At 35.8% G+C, this 21423-nt stretch overlaps 1 protein-coding gene across 1 annotated transcript; it reads right to left on the bottom strand.

Moving 5' to 3' along the window:
* Nucleotides 1–6062: 6062 nt before the first annotated feature.
* LOC127876911 (protein phosphatase 1K, mitochondrial-like) lies at nucleotides 6063–21291 on the bottom strand. The gene is made up of 7 exons (XM_052422421.1): nucleotides 21122–21291; nucleotides 19225–19438; nucleotides 18799–18966; nucleotides 17928–18191; nucleotides 13488–13634; nucleotides 12080–12234; nucleotides 6063–8972 (listed from the first exon to the last, which is right to left on the bottom strand). The coding sequence occupies exons 2-7, from the start codon at nucleotides 19385–19387 to the stop codon at nucleotides 8709–8711; spliced, it is 1161 nt and encodes a 386-aa protein (XP_052278381.1). The 5' UTR covers nucleotides 19388–19438; nucleotides 21122–21291; the 3' UTR covers nucleotides 6063–8708.
* Nucleotides 21292–21423: the final 132 nt, after the last annotated feature.

Below are 21423 nucleotides of genomic sequence, written 5' to 3'. Positions count from 1 at the left end.
CTTCCGACCAGTCCACACAGCCAAATGAGACCACGTATCTTGGTACATTTTCAAACAGTATTTTCTACCAAACGTATTTATTTATGAAAAGCGTTAAGTCACATGTGATCAGGGGATTAAAATTGCAAAAATAAACAACCAAAAAAAAAACAAGCAAACAAACAAGTTTTGATTTAAATTTATAATTTTTATAGCAACGAGATTACCATAACAGCAGTATTCAACACTTATATTATAAACAAGGGCTGTTTGTAAAACATGCATGCCCCCCATATGGGCTCTCCGTTGTAGTGACAGCCATTATTGAATATGTTTTTGTCACTATGACCTTGACCTTTTACCTAGTGACCTGAAAATCAATAGGGGCCATCTGCCAGTCATGATCAATGCACCTATGAAGTTTCATGATCCTAGCCATAAGCGTTCTTGAGTTATCATCCGGAAATCATTTTACTATTTCGGGTTACCGTGAACTTGACCTTTGACCTAGTGACCTGAAAATCGATAGGGTCATCTGCGAGTCATGATCAATCTACCTATCAAGTTTCATGATCCTAGGAATAAGCGTTCTTCAGTTATCATCCGGAAACCATTTTACTATTTCGAGTCACCGTGAACTTGACCTTTGACCTAGTGACCTCAAAATCGATAGGGGTCATCTGCGAGTCATGATCAATGTACCTATGAAGTTTCATGATCCTAGGCATAACCGTTCTTGAGTTATCATCCTGAAACCATTTTACTATTTCGAGTCACCATGACCTTGACCTTTGACCTAGTGACCTCAAAATCAATAGGGGTCATCTGAAAGTCATGATCAATGTACCTATGAAGTTTCATGATCGTAGCCATTAGCGTTCTTGCGTTATCATCCGGAAACCATTTTACTATTTCAGGTCACTGTGACCTTGACCTTTGATATAGTGACCTGTAAATCAATTGGGGTCATCTGCCAGCCATTATCAATCTACCTACGAATTTTCCTGATCCTAGGCATAAGCGTTCTTGAGTCATCATACGGAAACCATTTTACTATTTCGGGTCACTGTGACCTTGATTTTTGACCTAGTGACCTGAAAATCAATAGGGGTCATCTGAGAGTCATGATCAATCTACCTATCAAGTTTTATGATCCTAGGCCTAAGCGTTCTTGAGTTATCATCCGGAAACCATTTTACTATTTCGGGTCACTGTGACCTTGACCTTTGACCTAGTGACCTGAAAATCAATAGGGGTCATCTGCGAGTCATGATCAATCTACCTATCAAGTTTCATGATCCTAGGCCTAAGCGTTCTTGAGTTATCATCCTCAAACCATTTTATTATTTCGAGTCACCGTAACCTTGACCTTTGACCTAGTGACCTCAAAATCAATAGGGGTCATCTGCGAGTCATGATCAATGTACCTATGAAGTTTCATGATCCTAGGCCCAAGCGTTCTTGAGTTATCATCTGGAAACCACCTGGTGGACGAACGACCGACAGACCGACCGACAGACAGACATGTGCAAAGCAATATACCCCCTCTTCTTCGAAGAAGGGCATAAATATCTTTCAGGACCTGATTAAATGAGATCATGCACAAGACGCACCACGCAAAGGCCATGACAGTATAATAGTTGCAAAGAAGTTTGACCGGCTGGTGGCAGACGTGGAGAGAAAGATGAGAGCCGCACTCCGCCGCCTCAAAGAAATAACAGGCCTTGATTGATTCTCATCTTTTTTATGTATATAGATGTTCCTGTGTATATACTGTACATGTTATTTATTAGTATGCTATTATGTTTTGTTTATTTAAAATCTAATTATGTAAGAATTTATTTCATCAAATTTTCATTAATATTTAATTACTCATGTATGTTAACAAATGTTGGTGTACATTAAAGTATTAAATTGAATTAACTTGTAATTATTTTAAATACACAAACATATTTGTGTATAATTATTGGTTTTTATTGCCTATCTGAACTTAAAAAAACTTTTAACAGCATATATAATTGAATCAACTGTTAAGGCAAAAGATGCACCTTTAACGCACATGTGTGCTTTTTGTGAGTGCGTTTTTGACTGCCATTCATGTGCGTAAATTGTGCGTTTTATGTTTCTTAAAACTGCACTTTAAAACGAGTTAAATGTTTACATTAAGCTCGCTAAAAGCACATTTTCAACCTCCAGAAAAGCGCACATTTAACACACATGTGCGCTTTTATGTGGGTTATAACTGCGCTTAAAGTGAGTTAAACGTGAGCTTTTTTAAAAAAAAAAGCGCACATTTAACTCGATGGAAAGCGCAGTTTTAACCCATTTAAAAGCGCACATTTTACACACATAAATTGCAGTCAAAAAAGCACTTATAAAAAGCGAACTTTTAACCCACATAAAAGCGCGCATTTGACACACATGTTTGTTTTTATGTGGGTTATAACTGCGCTTAAAGTGAGTTAAATGTGCGCTTTTTACATAAAAAACGCACATTGAACTCGCAAAAAGCGCTGTTTTAACCCACTTAAAAGCGCACATTTTACACGCATAAATGGCAGTCAAAAACGCACTTATAAAAAGCGCACGTTTAACCCACATAAAAGCGCACATTTACCCACAAAAAGCGCACAGTTTCTTGTTTGTTTGTTTTTGTTAAAAACTCACTCTGTAAGAAAAACGCAGTTCCGATACCGCCACATTAAACACACGCAAAACGTACTTAAAACGTACATTTCACACACTTTTTTGAGAAGGGTAGGTTGACCTTATGAATGACATACTTATTGAATAGGTAAAGAGATTTACCGTTTAAAACACATTTGTTTTGTTTAATAAAGTAAGTCATGTACTTGTTAAAAAGGAAATATAGACTTTGTACAAAATACAATTCTGACCTCATTTGGTTCCTGATAATACTAATAAGTCTTAAAACGACTTAATACGATTTGCATGTGTCAAGCAAGGTTTAAAGAACAACGCTGTATATTGGTCAAATAATAAAAACATGCACTTGCATGAAACCTTTAATTGCATAGCAAATTTCATCACTTAAAACAAACAAATATGGATTTATACAGTGTTAATGCATTTACTGATTGCGATGTAAGTTAGTACAACTGCAACAAACTAAACAGAGAGCGCCGAACATTACAGTAACACACACGGGAGGGAAATTTAGAATGGATTAACAATTTCACGTATCATTTATAATTTAACCCATTTATGCCTAGCGTCTAGAAAAAAGGCCTTGGTAAACAGCGTAGACCCAGATGAGATGCTGCATGATCCGGCATCTCATCTGGGTCTGCACTGTTTGCTTAAAGGAATTTCTGTGAGAAATATTCTAAATAACGAAATAAATATACTTGATATCCCTAATTTTGGAAATAAATTGATCCAATTTAGAAAGATGGGAGAATCCACTAGGCATAAATGGGTTAACTACCACTCAATCATTTCAGAAAATCACCAGTCTTGTTTAAGCAAAATAAGCTTGATCTCACTTTTTTCATACTGCAATTAACCCATGTATGTCTAGTGGACCCTCCAATCCTTCTAAATTGGATCAAGTTATTTCTAAAATTAGGGATGTCTAGAATATTAATTTTTATATTTAGAATATTTCTTACAGAAATTCCTTTAAGCAAACAGCCACGTTCTGTGGCGTCTCATCTGGATCCAAACTGTTTGCAAAGGCCTTCAAAATTCGGTTCCAGCACTGAAAGAGTTAAAGACTGAAAAAGTTCCTGAATGACATGGAAATGCTAACATTTTAAAAACAAACATGTATTTAATAAGTCTTCAAACAACATGTACTCAAATTGAATTAATGTGTAAAAATTTATAATATCTAAATAAAATAAAACAATCAACAAGTTATAGGTACACTTCATCAAATAAAACATAATTAGCAAATATATTTAGAAACTTAGGTATGTTACAACCAATGTCATTACATAAGTCGTTTCGTTTCGTTTCGTTTATTTCAAATGCACATTTCACAATATGTGAGTAGAATGAGCAAATACAGTTTACAAAACATAATAACAGAGTCACATTATTTACAGGAAACAACGGTAAATAACAACGTTCAGGAGGACAAGGTGAAAATATAAAACATGCAGAATTATAAAGTGACAAAACTTTGTTATGTTTTACTGTATAGTTATTTCTGTCCAAATTTACGTTTTATAAGATGTTTACATGTAAGAGATCAAACTTTATTTTAACTATGGTTACTGGGTTCTTTGTTAACCTGCACCCGATTGTATAAACGCTGGTTAAAGTTACCGCTCGGTAACATTCAAACCTTGGTAAGTTTGCGGTTATTCAGGTATAGTAACCTTCAAGGTAACTCGATTGTATAAACACGATATACCGCAAAGTAACCTAACCGCGCATAGTGGAATTTAACCACCGTTAACTTTACCCAAAACATTCCCACAATGCATTTTCTAATGACGTAATTTTCGCGCGAAGTATCACGCTTATAAACAGCGACGTGTATTTTTTTTTATCAAATTCATTTACAAATGAATTCACAATAAAATAAAGTGTAAATTTTAACTATGCGTTCATCAAAATGACCAGGGACAAATTGATGTCGGGATTTGCATCATTTAGCGGAATCCCTGGTGCTTCCAAACTGCAAGAGAGTGCTTACAAAGACGTCTATTCTTCTAGTTGTTCTAGATGTAACATAAAAATTATACATGGTCGTCGTAACATGCTAAACTATTCTTCTAATTTGGCTTATGTTTACAATAAACTTACTTACTTTCTTGTACAATAAGGGAATTTACCATAGACAAATAAAACATTGTTCAAGTTTAAATACATCTTTGTATGCAGAAATCTGCAAATGCAACCGAGTTCACCAACGGCTATTATTTGTGTCGTGTTCTGAGAAAACTGGGCATAATGCATGTGCGTAAAGTGTCGTCCCATATTAGCTTGTTAAGTTCGCACAGGCTAATCAGGGACGACACTTTCCGCCAAAAATTGATTTTTGCTAAGAAGGGACTTCATTGTAACAAAAAATGTCATAAAAGCGGAAAGTGTCGTCCCTGATTATCCTGTGCGAACTGCACAGGCTAATATGGGACGACACTTTAAGCACATGCATTATGCCCATTTTTCTCAGAACACGACACATTTGATAAACTGCTCCGGTTCATTTTAACAGCAGTAATGCTCATAGAGTACATGACGTAGCGTGTGACTTAGAAGAAAGTTTATTGAGTTCTCATTTGAATATAATGATATGATGGCATAAGGGTCTTTATTTAACTATGCTAAAATAATTATCAAAGACCCTTGATGCAAACTCGTCAATTATTGAATTAAATGGATTATTTATGGACTTTAAAGGATTATTAAAGGTAAGATACTAGTTCGAACGTGTTTTGTTTTTTGTTTGTACTTTTGTTGTTCCCTGTTCTCGGAGAAATGATTTTAACATGGGCGCCATTGATGCATCGGATCACACACGGCATACCCATAACAGAATATAAGAAACACGTTCTGTGTGTCCTTAAATTCGTCGTCCGAAGTCGGAAATCGTATTGCCCTGTATATTAAGTCAAATAAAGTGTCAGTCGCTGCAATTTGTTGTTTACTCGTCGAAATTGTGAAGGTCGTCGATGGTTAGCTTTTATAATGTCGCGCGCCGCGGCCATTTTGTGTAAGTTAACTCTCGGTTACTTGTACTTACCCACCTAGGGAAGCAGGGTATGTTTTAACTGGGTTTTAACCGATCGGTATAACTAACCAAATTTTATACAAACGCTTACCGACCAGTAACCAACATGTGACCGACTTTTAACCGCCGGTATGTGGTTAACCGCCGGTTTAACTGTTTATACATTCGGGTGCTGGTATAGTGTAACACGTTTTTTAATCGATTTACCACTGTAGTGTATTTTAACCATTGTTCTCAAATAGGCGACACCATCATGTATATCGTGTGATTTTACACGTGTGTAACGGTTTAGTACAATGGGGATTTGATCATTTAATTCACGTATCTAGTAACCTTAGGGGCATAATTAGAGATGGATTACAGTGGTTTACTTAAATGGAGTTGTTCGTGATTCTCGGAAAGGTATTATATCTATTGTTTTGTTATATTTGACAAAGTAACAACAAACAAATCGTACAAAAAGTTGAAAACCAATCTGACAACAATCATGAATCAAGGAAAAACAAACAATGTCAATCTTTAGATTTCAGAGCATAAGTCAACATCACCATTAAGGGAAAAGAGCATATATACATACTTAAATACTTATAAAACAGAGGACATAATTGTTCATATAATGATATATACACTATACAGAAGAAAACAATATTTACATGGGGTACATATTGATAACATAAGTTTAAAATTTCAGGTCTCGGATTTATTTGCAGTTGTGTTAGAGCATGACTGAACATTATTTCATTTAATAAAGATTTGTTTTAATTTAACTTTCAGGATATGGGACTTGCAGACAACCCCACTATTTAACAGATCAGCAAAAGTATTCACTCTGGTCTGGGGATAGCAAGGTTGGTCGAATCAACATGATCTGCCAGGAGGTTGGAGATTTAGGCAGGATGGTATTGGTTTTGTTTGTTTTATATTTTATTTTGTATTGGGTTTATTTCCCTATTGTGTTGTCTTAGTATATTGTAAGACTGCACGTGGAGAACCTGTTAGCCCTTTATAAATTTGGGTTATTGTTTATTTACACATTTTCATATTTATTTGAAAACCCCTATCAAAAAGAAATATAGGAATTTCAAATGCTGTTTAATTTATTTATTTCGTCTAAAGTATTTAATGATTTTATTGCAAAATAAACTTAGATTTTTTAGGCATTTATGGTTCTCGCTTGATGCAAGCGCTGGGCTCGACATTAAAGGTAGTCCGACTGTCCGGGACAACCAAAGTGTTAGTCCAGACACGTTAATAAAGAATTTCTTAGTCCGACGGGACAAGTGGTCGTTATAATTTAAATACTTAGAACAAATGCCTTTAAATCCGTTATTTCTATGGAGTAACCACCCTTTTAACAAAAATAAAATATTTTGTTTACATTTAAACTACAAAGCACGAGATATTCCGATAGTTCCATGGGATACTACGCCGCACTGTTTACAAGAGAAGCAACCCTTAAAATTTTCTTTACCAAGATAACAAGATTATTCTCCCTTATAATGAATATGCATTTGACGATACCGATACACGTTGATCTTTAAGACAATTAAAGTAGTATGGTGGCAAAACACAAGTTTTTGTCAGTTATTTTGGCTTTGTATAATGTTTAAAAAGTCAATAACATCCCGTTTTCCTGTTATCTAGTCAGTTCTTTTTGTATTGAAATTGCCTAAAATTATGTCAACATGTATTTTGAATGATTGAAGTCTTTATGATTTGAGCTTTTTGTATTATTTAATTATTTTGCAAAGAACTGAGCAAAATAAGATATAATGGTCAGGACAAGTTGCTTTCTGGTCAGGACAAGTGTAGTTTTGGTCTACTTGTCCGACTGGACAAGTGGCTGCAAAAGTTAATGTCGAGCCCTGAAGCAAGTAAAATTTTATTGTATTTTTATTGTATTTGGATTTATATAGTATTGTCTGTTAATATATTTTGTTCTTCCTGTTATAAATATAGGGCATTTAAATAGGTAGTGGAATTCATCAACTAATTCCTCACATAAGTCAGTAGGAATAAAAACAGTGATAAATCATTTAAAAAGACTGTAAAATACTTTGTGTTTTTTGTTAAAAGAGTTAATGAGGACTACACAGGCTAATCTGAGAGAACACTTTATGAACATGCATTAAGGCCTATTTTCCCAGACTGATGCTCCTTCAGTCCATTTATTACCTTACAGGCCTGCTTACAAAGCTCCTTCAGTCCATTTATTACCTTACAGACCTGCTTACAAAGTTCTCATCACTTAATTCCACATGCCTTTTAAAAACTTACTTTTCTACTTAAATGGATGTTTTTTTGTACATTGAACACACGGCCTACATTTTGCACAGTGAATGTGAGACAAAAATATTCACTACAAACACTTATAAAAACAGCAACTAAACAGCTCAGCTTCTTAAAACATGATTACAGTATGAACTATGCTTTTAATAGTGTGTAGTCTTGTGCAGTAATACAATAATGCCACTATAAATAAATAATAAACAAGGCTATTGTCAAGCAATATGGTCCCCTACCGGCTCCACCATTGTCAGAAATTCCACCATTTTCAGATTTTTTAATATATTTTTTGGTTGCCATAGCAACCACAATTTTTTGACGTAAAACAAAATGAAATGACGTGCATAATGTCCATATTGCCATCTATCCATGTTCCAAGTTTCATGAAAAAATATTAAGAACTTTTAAAGTTATCGCAGGATCCAGAAAACCACCATTTTTAGCAGTATTTCTAGTCTATTTGTTGCCATAGCAACCATAATTTTTGCCGTAGGAACAAAATTAAATGACGTGCATAATGTCCATATTGCAATCTACCGGTATCCATGTTCCAAGTTTCATGAAAAAATATTAGGAACTTTTCAAGTTATCGCAGCATCCAGAAACGTGTGACAGACGGACAGACAGACAGACAGACGGAGCACAAACCATTAGTCCCCTCCGGTGAAACCGGTAGGGGACAAAAATAAGTTTTTTGAATTAACACCAAAAGATTTCTAACAGATAAAAACTTGATAATCTAATATCTTTGCGACGATAGATGTCGACCAAACCTGTAGGGAATGGAGCCACCATTTCGGAATTTTCCCCATGCCCCGAACGGAACTATGACTGCTGTGGCATTGTCTTCAGATCCGAACTGTAGAGCCTGATCTGTGATGACGGACGCTGCCTCGATAGGGGTCTCACAGCTGCCTATAATGTCTATGAGCTCTTGGTCATTGAGAACGAAACTGAGCCCATCGGTCACGAGTACCAGCATAGAGTCCTTGCCATGTTTTACCTGAAGAGAATGAAAGAATCATGCGTAACACTTTCCCATTCAGATGTAAAGGGAAAATTGCTATGTGCAAACAGCATAAAACCAGAACAGCCTGCGGGTAACTCGCAGTCTGTTCAGATTGTATGCTGTTTGCTGCTCATCAGAATCTAAGGGTCGGAAATGAAGCCTTTAAAACTTGAATCTAGTAAGAAAGGTTTTTATGTAAATTTAACTTTTGGAGGGACTACACATGCGTTTCTAAGTGGTAATGGTTTAAATCTGTATTGTCATTGGTTTCCAACAGTACTGCATTGTGTAGACCAATAATTCTCAGGAGAATTTGCTTCAAAACACACAAACACAAACCCATTAGAATTAGAGCTCTAAAGGACACACAAGTTAACTTACTATATGATATATTCTCACCTCTACGGACATGGGACCGGGCCTGTGCAAGGGGATTATCCAATAGGGGAATATTTACCGAATATACTTAAGCAGGGGATTTAAAAACAAGATATCATTGAGACCAATCTTCTGACCAAATTTCATGAAGATTGGACAATAAATGTGGCCTCTAGAGAGTTAACAAGGCAAATGTTGATGGAAGACGACGCACGACGGACAAAATGCGATCACAAAAGCTCACCATGAGCACGTTGTGCTCAGGTGAGCTAAAAAATTAATTGTCTAAAAATAATGAAAAAGGTCCATGTACCAAAATAGATATCCTTATTGACACTTTTTCACTGAAATTAAATTATTATTATTATATAAGGATGTGTGACATATTTATAATGGGGGGGGGGGGGTAGATACATACTTGGTTTGTTCCTAAAACCAACAAAAATATTGCTGAACGTTATCCTCCTCTCTATTGGTGAGACCACTCTTATGAAGCATTTGAAAATGGCAAACAAAAATATAGTTATTTTTATATGTAATTTAAAACAAAGGTAAATTGGTCTTCAAAAATAATCTAATCTCCAAACCTTGACAATATGCCTTCAAGCACTAAGATATTGTCATTCTGTAAAAGTTTTAAAATTCCGGCACAATATAAAGATAAGTTACAATGAAAACATAAATTAACAGCCTTTTTTCATTATTGGATACTTACGTAAACCTGAAGGAAATAATACAGGCCAAACCTACTTACATACAATTATGGTGCAAAATAATGCTCAATTAGCATAATATTAATGTCAATCTTAGTTTTGGTATCAAAAGTGGCAAAGTTATGATTGCTTAAATATATAATTTATGTATTTTGAATTATAAAAAAGAATATGGAAAAAAGGGGGGTGTTATAAAATCCAGACACTGTATTGCTGACACACTTAACAACAAAGACACCAACATTAATTTTCATAATTATTTTATTGAACATTTTATCCACTGAGCATCAAAATAGTTCTATACATCATGTATGTATGGCTCATTCAAGATTTTGTATTATCCGTTCAGTACATACCGGTAATATCTGGGCCCGTATTCACCAACCCATTCTTAGACTTAAGAATAAAGAAAAGACTTGGAACCAAGAAATATGTATTCAGTGTTTAAATATATAGATGCCTCAACTGGTAATTATGTCATTAACACAATGTTCTACATGAAGAATGCCATAGATAGAGGTGTTTAGTAACAAGTTTGACTAAACATTCAAGCAATTATTGAATATATCCATTTAAAGAATATTCTTTATTCTTAGACTTAAGTCTAAGAATTGTTTGGTGAATACGCGCCCAGGAATGTGCAAAGGGTCTAATCAGTACCAGTAATCTGAGTAGGGACATTATGGTAATGCCAATTTAATGTGCGTCACTTTGAATTAATGTGATGACACGCAAGAGCAAGAATCCTACATAATTCATTCAATTTGGTGAACTTGTCCTATTTTTTCATGCCATAAATTATTATAGGGATAATGGATATGCTAATCCTACACTTTTTGCATACAGATAGGGTTTTCTATGCAAAGCACTCATCTATAAAACATTAAAATACTGTCATAAAAATGTATAACTTTGATCAATTATCTTACACATTTCTACATTCAAAATGTTGATGGACAAAAATTTAAATTGTACTTCATTCATTAAAATTAATTCATTAAAATAATATTAATCAATGATATTTTTTTAAAGGGGCCTTTTCACAGATTTTGGCATGTTTTGAAGTGTGTCATTAAATGCTTTATATTGATAACTTTAAACATTTGACCTAAAAAATCTCCAGTAAAAAAACAAAAATACAATAAAAAAAAGTAACCCTCAACTGGACTCGAACCACTGACCCGTGGAGTCCTGGATGTTAAAGTCTCCCACTTAGTCCACTTGACCATCCGTGCCCATGCTATGAGAGCTTGTATTTTTTACTTTATATAAGCAATCCTCGTAGTTTCACAAAATATAACAACAACAGAACTTTCCAAATTGTTCAATCGTTTTGCGTTGCAACGCTCTATAATTTTCAAGTTTTCAACTCGTCAAAAGATGTATATAATGGATATTTTAGAGCATGGTAAATGTTCAGTATTACTGTTTCCTCACAAATATAATTTTTACCAGTAAAACAAAAATTTGTGAATCTGAAACAACTTTTTTTAAATTTTGTCAATTTACCAAAACGTGAAAAGGCCCCACACCTTGAAATGAAAAACATAGCATAGTAAATTATAGTAAAAATAAGAAACATATTGTATCTATGCCAATAAGAATATATCTGGTGGTTAAAAGGTAGAAATCCGTCTTTTTTGCGCTTTAAAACTTAAAAATAATCACGTTTGTCAAAATGGGCATATACGTCTAGAAATCCTACTTTCGGTTTGAAAAGCGGTACCCTTTGAAAAATAATAAATAACTTGCTAACTAGGCTATAGATTTAATGACAATCTTGCACAATTTCAATTTGCATCTATATGTATGATTAACATGTACTTCATTTCAAGGTGGGTGGCTTTAAATCCAAGAAACTGCACAAGACTACACACAAACTTCAATTATTAGCTAAGAGCTCAATTTTCAAGTTATACAACAGGTTCTTCAGTTATTGACATTTTCAACACAAAACATAACCTGTACATTAATTTATACATCCAAACTTGTTTCAGCATTATTATCTACCTTAAAAGGTTCCACGCTGGGTTCTGCTGTGACTCCGTAAGGTTTCAGCTCAAAGTCTCCGATGCTGCGGGTCATTGAAAGTCTACCGTTCACATTGGCCACGCCCTGACTGTTGTGGATAATTCTTCCACCAGCCTCCTCTATTCGAGCAATTTCTAGAATCGACACGAAGTATCGGTGCACATTTTATTTTCAAATCAATAAATGTATACTTGACATGTGAAAATCAACAACACTTATTGGTTCTCACAAGGTAAATTTTTTGTACCTCACATCATTACAGAATGCAAAATAAACAAGTTACTCCCTTCTATGGTTACTCTTTGAAGTCTTCCATTAACAATTTGGCTAAAGACAATTACTCAAGACTTATCTTTTTCTGTATTAAACATACAATATTACATGTACATGACGATAATTGTGCCTTAGCATGGCAAAGTAAATTCAACATGGCATTGAAAGAATTGCATGCAATACATGTACATGTGAACGAGTCACTTACGGGTCAAGTGAAAATCTATATTATTATCAACTATTAAATGTGCATACTATTTAAATTGCTTTATATATGTGCACTTGTAAAGTTTTATAATGAAATCCTATATGATATATCAACAGCAATACATGTACTAAGATTAACTAAACATTCACTTGACAATTGGCCTCTGTTGACAAAAGAATCTGTGTATTATGTGTATGTGTATGTCATAGTTTATTTACAGGTCATCGCGGAGTCTTCACGACTACCTTATGTGCTGATCTGATCTGCGTATTAAATGCTAAAAAGTCATCAGTAATACTTTGTGTAATTTTAAGTCACAGTCACCTAGCATTTGATGTAAGAAGAGGACCACAGGCCCAGGAGTGTTCACCCGAGACCCAAAGAAAATAAACTAATCTACTTTTTTAATGTTTGTGTAATAAATTTGACTTCTGATGAAGTGTTTTTTTGCCCCTTATGACAAAGATTTTTGTGGAAAGTGACATAAATAGAACATTAACGTTCTGAGTAAGTTTGAAGTTAGGTAAAGACAAACGTTTTCTGGTTGGTCGACAGTTTTGAAATCATCAAATTAAAGTCTGGTTTATTTAATAATTTTATATAAAGTTTCATCAAGTCATACTGTCAGTGACTGCATTTTCCTCAAGTTTCAATGTAGCCAAACAAAAAAACTGGCAGTTATGTTAAAAACAGACTGGAACCATTTGCAAACTTAGCATAGACATCAATAGGACAAAATAGTCAAATGTGCATGTTTCATGATGATTTGACAAAAATCTTAAAAAAGCTATTCCAAATAAACTGGAAGGATTTTTAAGTTATGAGCCCTGTCTACAATGTGATGAAGACTCACTGAAACCACAATAGCAATGATTCCTTAAGGCGTTACAGACTTAGAGCATCTACCATTGCAGTCCTCTGGTGTGTGATCCTTAGAGAGGCGTGTGGCTGCACCATCCCTACATATGATGGCCCGGGAGTCACCCACGTTGGCCACTACCAGTTCTGTACCATTACGGAGCAGGCATACGGTCGCAGTGGTGCCTGTCAGGCCTACAGTCAGCAAAATAACCAAAAAAAGCCTTGTTTGAAAAAACGGAATAAATGCATGTTATATAGACTAGTGTTGTGAATGTCCCAGATTAGCCTGTGAAGTCTGCACAGGCTAATTAAGGTACAAGTATACCTTTTCTGTCTAGACTGGCGTTTTACTACGAAGAAACTTGTTTAACAAAAAGGCTAATCTGGGCTGACGCTTTACTAACATGCATTAAGCCCAGTTTTCCCATACTAACATGCATTAAGCCCAGTTTTCCCATACTAACATGCATTAAGCCCAGTTTCCCATACTAACATGCATTAAGCCCAGTTTTCCCAGATCTCAAATGAGCTCACTGTCTAATACTTTTAAAATTTAAAATTATGCTTTGCACAAGAAAATTACAGTACATGTATGTAATTATTTTCTGCAAATATTAAACATAGGACAATAACTATAAAACTACTGGAGAAAGAGTTTGGTCGGTGTACAATGCATTTGAGAATTTTTCCTCACAGTCTTCTATCAATATATGAATTTACACTGGGCACATGAAATATTTACACTTTACAATAACTTTGCACATATTTCAGAGGGATTTGTTGTCTTCAAGTTCAGCATTTTCTTGCAATAACATCTATTATTATATATCAGGGTTCGCTTGAATTCTTCCAATAGTTGCAGATGTATGTACATGAATGCTCCACAAAAGTGTCTAGATGCCGAGAAAAGGGACCGGATGACAAATAACATGAATAATGTATGCCTCCCTTATAAGGTCATATACTACATGTACATGTAACAGCAGTTTTGTGACTTAGAATGTTTTACTTTATTGCAATAATCATATGCATGCAAATTAATAAATTAACGAGGATGGTAGTAGCCAAGTTTTGGAGACATATATTAATTATCCCCACGTTTTTCGGAGAAAAAGTGGGGATAATGTGGTGATGTGCGTCTGTCCGTCTGTCCATCCATCCTGGCCACCTGCTCCTCCTACACTATTAGCACTTGAACCTTGAAACTTACATACATGTTAGCTATGAGCATATGTGCGACAGTGACGGAATTTTGATCTGACCCCTAGGTCAAAAGTTATGGGGGTTGGGGCGGGGCTGGGTAAGAGATTTTCACTCATTTTTATATGTTATTTTACATTAACTTCTTCAATTCTGCACCGATTTTCTTCAAATTGATACTGCCCCTCCCTTATGACAATACGGTAAATCTCAACTATACATGGCCCCATTACCAACCCTGGGGCGCCCCGGCCACATAGGCCATGCCCACCCAAAATTGCCTTTTACTATAATTTCTTCATTTCTACACCAATTCACTTCAAATTGATACTGATCCTCTCTTATGACAATACGGTCCATCTCAGCTATGCATGGCCCCATTACCAACCCTAGGGCACCCCGCCCACATAGGCCACGCCCACCCAAAATTGCCTTTTACTATAATTTCTTCATTTCTACAACGATTCACTTCAAATTGATACTGAATCTCTCATATGACAATATGGTCAATCTCAGCTATGCATGGCCCCATTACCAACCCTGGGACGCCCCGCCCACAAAGGCCATGCCCACAGAGGCCACGCCCACCTAAAATTGCCTTTTACTATAATTTCTTCATTTCTACACCGATTCACTTCAAATTGATACTGAACCTCTCTTATGACAATACAGTTAATCTCAACTATGCATGGCCCCATTACCGACCCTGGGGCGCCCCACCCACATCTGCCACGCCCACCCAAAATTGCCTTTTACTATAATTTCTTCATTTCTACACTGATTTACTTCAAATTGATACTGAACATCTCTTATGACAATACGTTCAATCTCAACTGTGTATGGCCCCATTACCAACCCTGGGGCGCCCCGCCCATAATAGGGCACACCTACCCAAAATTGTCCTTATCCCCTCGCTTTTTGAAAAGCGTGGGGATATTGTGGTTATCTCCGCTATCCGTCCGTCTGTCCGTCCATCCTGGCCACTATCACCTCCTACACTATTAGCACTAGAACCTTGAAACTTACACACATGGTAGCTATGAGCATATGAGCGACCCTGCACTATTTGGAATTTTAATCTGACCCCTGGGTCAAAAGTTATGGGAATTGGGGTGGGGCTGGGTCAGAGATTTTTACTCATTTTTTAAGGTTATTTTACTATAATTTCTTCATTTCGACACCGGTTGTCTTCAAATTGATACTGAACCTCTCTTATGACAATACGGTCCATCTTACCTATGCATTGCCCCATTACCAACCCTGGGGCGTCCCGCCCACATAGGCCATGCCCACCCAAAATTGCCTTTTACTATAATTTCTTCATTTCTACACCGATTCACTTCAAATTGAAAGTGAACCTCTCTTATGACAATATGGTCAATCTCAGCTATGCATGGCCCCATTACCAACCCTGAGGCGCTCCGCCCATATAGGCCACGCCCATCCAAAATTGCCTTTTACTATAACTTCTTAATTTCTTAACCGATTCACTTCAAATTGATACTGAACCTCTCTTATGACAATACGGTTAATCTCAACTACGCATGGCCCCATTACCAACCCTGGGGCGCCCACCCACATAGGCCACGCCCACCCAAAATGGCCTTTTACTATAATTTCCTTATTTCTAGGCCGATTCACTTCAAATGGTTACTGAACCTCTCTTATAACAATACAGTCAATCTCAACTATGCATGGCCCCATTATCAACCCTGCGGCGCCCCTGGGTCAAACATTCGGCGTGGGGATACGCTTTGGCATCTGCTGCGCCATTTCTAGTTTCATCTGTTTTTACATTCACCATCATGATTTTGTTTTAGACTATTGTACATATGTGCAAGGGGTCATCTGCGAGTCAAAATCAATGTACCTATGAAGTTTCATGATCCTAGGCCCAAGCGTTCTTGAGTTATCATCCGGAAACCACCTGGTGGACGGACTGACCGACAGACCGACATGTGCAAAGCAATATACCCCCTCTTCTTCAAAGGGGGGCATAAAAATAATATGCAAAGGCATACTGTTGAAAGGAAGCATAGTTACTTTATCAGTATGTTTATTCAATACCACAAGTCTTATCAGCAACACACGTGATTAAGTAAGTACACAATTATGCAACTTAATGTCCTGGCAGGTATCATAAATTCATAATACCTTATGATAAGTTATGTACATGTAATCTAACTAATCAGACTCTGATATTAGAGCTGGAGCAATCTGGTAGTTGTTTAGGTTGCACAAATCTAGAGCATGTCAAGTAGTAGAAAACCATACAGAATCTGGCAAATGTTGTGACATATTAAACTAAATATTTGTTAGATAGTAATAAAGTTTAGCTGCTTATAGATTTTGCGGTAGATTGTAAATAATGTTTATTATAAGTCTAGGAACGGGCAGGAAAAGATTAAGTTTAAAAGTTTGTAATTTGCAATATGCTACATATATGTATTGCCAAATGGAAGATTTAATGACTTCACTCGGAATCGAACCACATCATATGCAGTGCTCCAGCTAGGATTTGAAAAGGGCAGGGGGAGATTTTTTGTCCAAAGGGCACTTTGGACGCGCAGTATTTTGTCAAAAGGGCACTTTGAGCGTGCGGGCGTTTCTGGAATGCTTCCTCTTGCATGTTAATTTATATGTTATTAATAATTGTTAGAATAAATTATTCCCATCATTATTAAACAAATCAAATTTAATGACTACAATGAGGAATTAATTAATTACAATGTATTTTAATAAGAGATTTATAAATCATCAAATGATTTTTTTTAAGGGCAGGAGGGCCCTAGGAAGGGCAGGGCAGAAGTTTGGGAGGGCAGGGCGGGGCCCCTTCAATTTAGGCCTAGCTGGAGCACTGCATATGAAAATGGGTCTTATGCCATACGCAACCAGCATAAGACCAGTCTGTGCATCTGCACATACTGGTAAGGCGATAACTTGTCCGCTAATGAGACCAAAAAATGTGAGCAACTTTATCGCCGATGGTTAAGCTTCAAACCACTGGCTGAACCAGACTGCGCAACTGGGCAGGCTGGTTTGTAGCTACGCTGCCTGCATATGGCATAAACCCCATTTTTGCACAACGCAGGTCAGTGTATTTGATTTCTGATACAAGATTGGATCGAACATTCAACATAATACAAGAAAAGTGGATGCCAGGCATAACCGTGTCCATGCAAAGAATTTCTTAAATAAGCAATTTTAAACAGAACACTCTTATACAGAATATCGAGCATATTTGTAAATGGTGTGTGATCAAACAGCAAAAAAATCTCCGCTTACCTTCTGCTGCAAATGCCAGGTGCTCTGAGAGCAAATCATTCACGTCAGCAAATGTATTGTGTAAGACATCGGACAGTTTATCAGTCCTGTTCAACCAGTAAAGCAGATGATGTTCAATGTTCTGGTGCACAAAATCCACTGCCGCGGAGCCTCCGTGACCATCAAATATCGCGAAACACAAAATGTTTTCAGTTAATTTCTTCACTATGAACCTGTCCTGGTTTTCTTTCCGGTGACCAAGAAGACTCTTTGTTCCAACATCTTCTGCAAGAAATTTAAGGGAGACTTTTGATTATTGCACCATTTTGGTATCGGGACTTGCATTCCCTTTGGTTTTAGAAAAAAGCGTGTAGTTTTGACTAAAATTGGGAAATTTACTTATTTTTTTCTTTGCTTACACAAAATATAAAATTGAGAATAAAAGTTTTTATCATTATTTTTGCTAACGTTAGACCCAAAGAACTGGACATGAATCTTGTACATAATAAAAACAGGTTTTTTTTAATGTTCAATTTGGATTGCATGCATTTATTTGGGAACATTATTTACATTTTTATATTGGGAATGAGCCAGAAGAATCTGCAGAACACTTAATTGGGTCTAATTTGACAAAAACTCTACACACTGGGTTCTGAAAGTATTTTTTCCCTTGATTAAGAAAGAAAGCAAAACTAAAATCACTAATCATCTATTGGTATATAGATTGATAAAATCTTATGCTTTCAAATGGTATTAAGTAATGAACAAATGCATTCATAATTCTAAGTCAAACTGACAGTTTCAGTTAACCTAATTTTACAATCATTGAATAAGTGATAATGAGCAAATGTAGATTTTGAAAGCTAGCACTTTCATATCAGCTAGTACTTACTTATGGGGATTTCTGGTATGAGCATGCCTTTCTCAATACTCGTCTTGATGCTTACAGGCATCTCAATCCTGTTGTTCCATGAGCCTATGGTGTCAAAGTTCACCCCAGTTTGACGATCCCCTTTGTTTTCAGGATCAGTCAATATTCCATTCAGGTTCCTAAACTTTCCTGCAAATTGACCATTCATTAGTCATTGAATCTATCAATAATGATAAAATAAGCTGTATTATATTGCATATCAAATAATTTACCATCATAACCCTTAAAATAAAACAATTAATCTATTTAAACATAAACAAATCATGACTCACAATGTTTTTTAAATAAAAAAAACTGGTCTTCGAATTCCTATCGTAATTTCCAATGATAGCAAGTGACACAAAATTCAGCCTAACATTAAACTACATTGTGTTCTATGTGACCTACCAGTTGAGATGTTCCTAGTCACCTTCGATCCACAGATGGCCACCGCCGACGGACTGGCACTTTGTTGGACAAGACATCTGAAGTCATTTGCTATGAGAGGCAGAATCTTCTTTGTTAACTGCACAATTGCACAGCACTTGCCACACTGACCCAATGCAATCATTTAAACTATGGTCTTTCGTGCTATATGAGTGGTCTAGCAGCTGAATCTAGCCTGAAAAAATATAAAATACTGACAAATCATTACCATTCCCATAATCACATAGCATTAATTTTTATTGATTTAGCGGGTATATCATACATGAATGAAAGATCTAAAACATTAATTATTCCCAGTGTTTAATTTTTAAGACAGAATTATCCCAGGCACCAATAAACTAATATCCAACATAAATCACACGCATCCTGCCTTTATTTTTCAGACCTAACACTAAGGGGGTATATATTACACTGTGAACATCACATTACCTGTAAAATGCTAAAGAATCAGAAATTGTGTGAATATTGTTAATTATGTTTAGGTAGATTGGTAAGGATAAGCGCAATTTTATTTAACCCTTTTGTTCATTTGAAATGATGCAAAACAAAAAAATGTAGGGCATTCAGCAGAATGTATAGTTTCTTTACAATGATCAGTACAGTACGGCTTTAAATAAGGTATTGGGTGAAACCATAGTCTATCATTAATAAGTATACATGCCTATATACTCAAATAAAGCAGATGCAATTATCAACTGACTTCAACTTGCATTCAATTTTTGTATGACAGCTACTGTAGTCATCTGTTTTTAAATACATGTGTAACCGACTAACTGGGTAAGCCAAAATAAATACAGAATCCAGATAAAATGCACACGTCTCAAAATAATTATACATATTACAATCAATAATTGTAGGCGAAATTCTTGATTTCGGAATTCTCAAAAACAATTATTTTGGTTTAATTTAAACAGAGGATGTCTACACACTTTAAGTGTCAAAAATCTTACAGAGCTTTGATATTGTTTAAGAAATCCCAGGAAATGTTTCAGGTATGATAATCTTCACCCTATGTTGTATTCCTATCTGCATTTTGGTATTAATTATAGTAATACTACATAACATCCAAAAATATACAGGCTAATCAGGGAAAACACTTTCTGCTTTTATGATATTTTCTGTTTACAGAAAGTATAATTTTCTTAGCAAAAATCCAGTTTAGGCGGAAAGTGTTGTCCCTGATTAGCCTGTGCAGACTGCACACGCTAATCTGGGACACTTTAAGCACCTGCATTATGCCCAGTTTTCTTAGAACAAAACACACATTCAAAATGAATTTGAGCCTTGCTCTGTGAAAACGGGGAATGAGTGAAGTGGCGTACGCACAGGCTTATCATGGGCAGCACATTCCGCTTAAACTGGGTTTTCAATAAGTATTGACTTGAAAAAAATCCTTACAAGCGGAAAGTGTCGTCCATGATAAGGATGCATTAAACCCCTTTTCACAGAGCACGGCTCATTATGATTCAATGACACATGTATTATAAGCAGCACCCAAGTAGTCATTGTTTAAAAGGTTATGCAAAGACCAAGAATTCTATAGGTCTTTGGGTTATGCAAACTTAACAATCAGACCATGAATGCATTTAAGATACTTTAATGGCTATTTAATGTCACACTTGGCTGTTTGCCAGTTCACAAAGGTTAAACGAAGTGACATACGTCCCCGTTCTTATCCATACATTAGTCCATATTTTAGACGTAATCAATGTATTCTGCGCTATGTTTGTATGTAAAAGAATCAACTCTACAGATCTCACTTGCACAAATATATGAATTTAAGAATGAACTGTCGTTGCAAGTTATTGTTGCGTGAACAAATATAATCAACTGTTACTTTTCAAACAAAAATGCTTACCTAACTGAATAAATTTCCGCAGTGATATGGTATAGTTTAGTTGACCCGCCGTACTGTTTACAAATATTAAAAGTCAAGGTCAGAAGATAATGAAACGTGAAGGTGTGCTTGTTACCATGAATTTCATTGGTCTGATAATGTTTCGGATTTTTCCGGCTAGTCGCGATGATGTGTTTGGAAAATTTCTCTCACGTGTTATGGAAAAACACACACGTCAATTTATGATATGTTTCTATTTATGCCTATAGAAAAAAAACATTATCTTAATTGTTGATTCTTTTAATTGATTCTTAATGTTCAGA

This window comes from Dreissena polymorpha, chromosome 4, assembly GCF_020536995.1.
Source record: "Dreissena polymorpha isolate Duluth1 chromosome 4, UMN_Dpol_1.0, whole genome shotgun sequence".
NCBI lineage: Eukaryota > Metazoa > Mollusca > Bivalvia > Myida > Dreissenidae > Dreissena > Dreissena polymorpha.
This window is presented reverse-complemented; position numbering and strand designations above follow the sequence as displayed.

What these genes read in the sequence shown, in the direction of transcription:
- LOC127876911 (XM_052422421.1), bottom strand. Translation starts at nt 19,387, where the DNA reads ATGATTGCATTGGGTCAGTGTGGCAAGTGCTGTGCAATTGTGCAGTTA. An exon ending in CCTGGCATTTGCAGCAGAAG is followed by an intron (nt 13,635 to 17,927) that starts GTAAGCGGAGAT and finishes TGCTGACTGTAG; the next exon opens with GCCTGACAGGCACCACTGCG. An exon ending in CCAGCGTGGAACCTTTTAAG is followed by an intron (nt 8,973 to 12,079) that starts GTAGATAATAAT and finishes CATTCTCTTCAG; the next exon opens with GTAAAACATGGCAAGGACTC.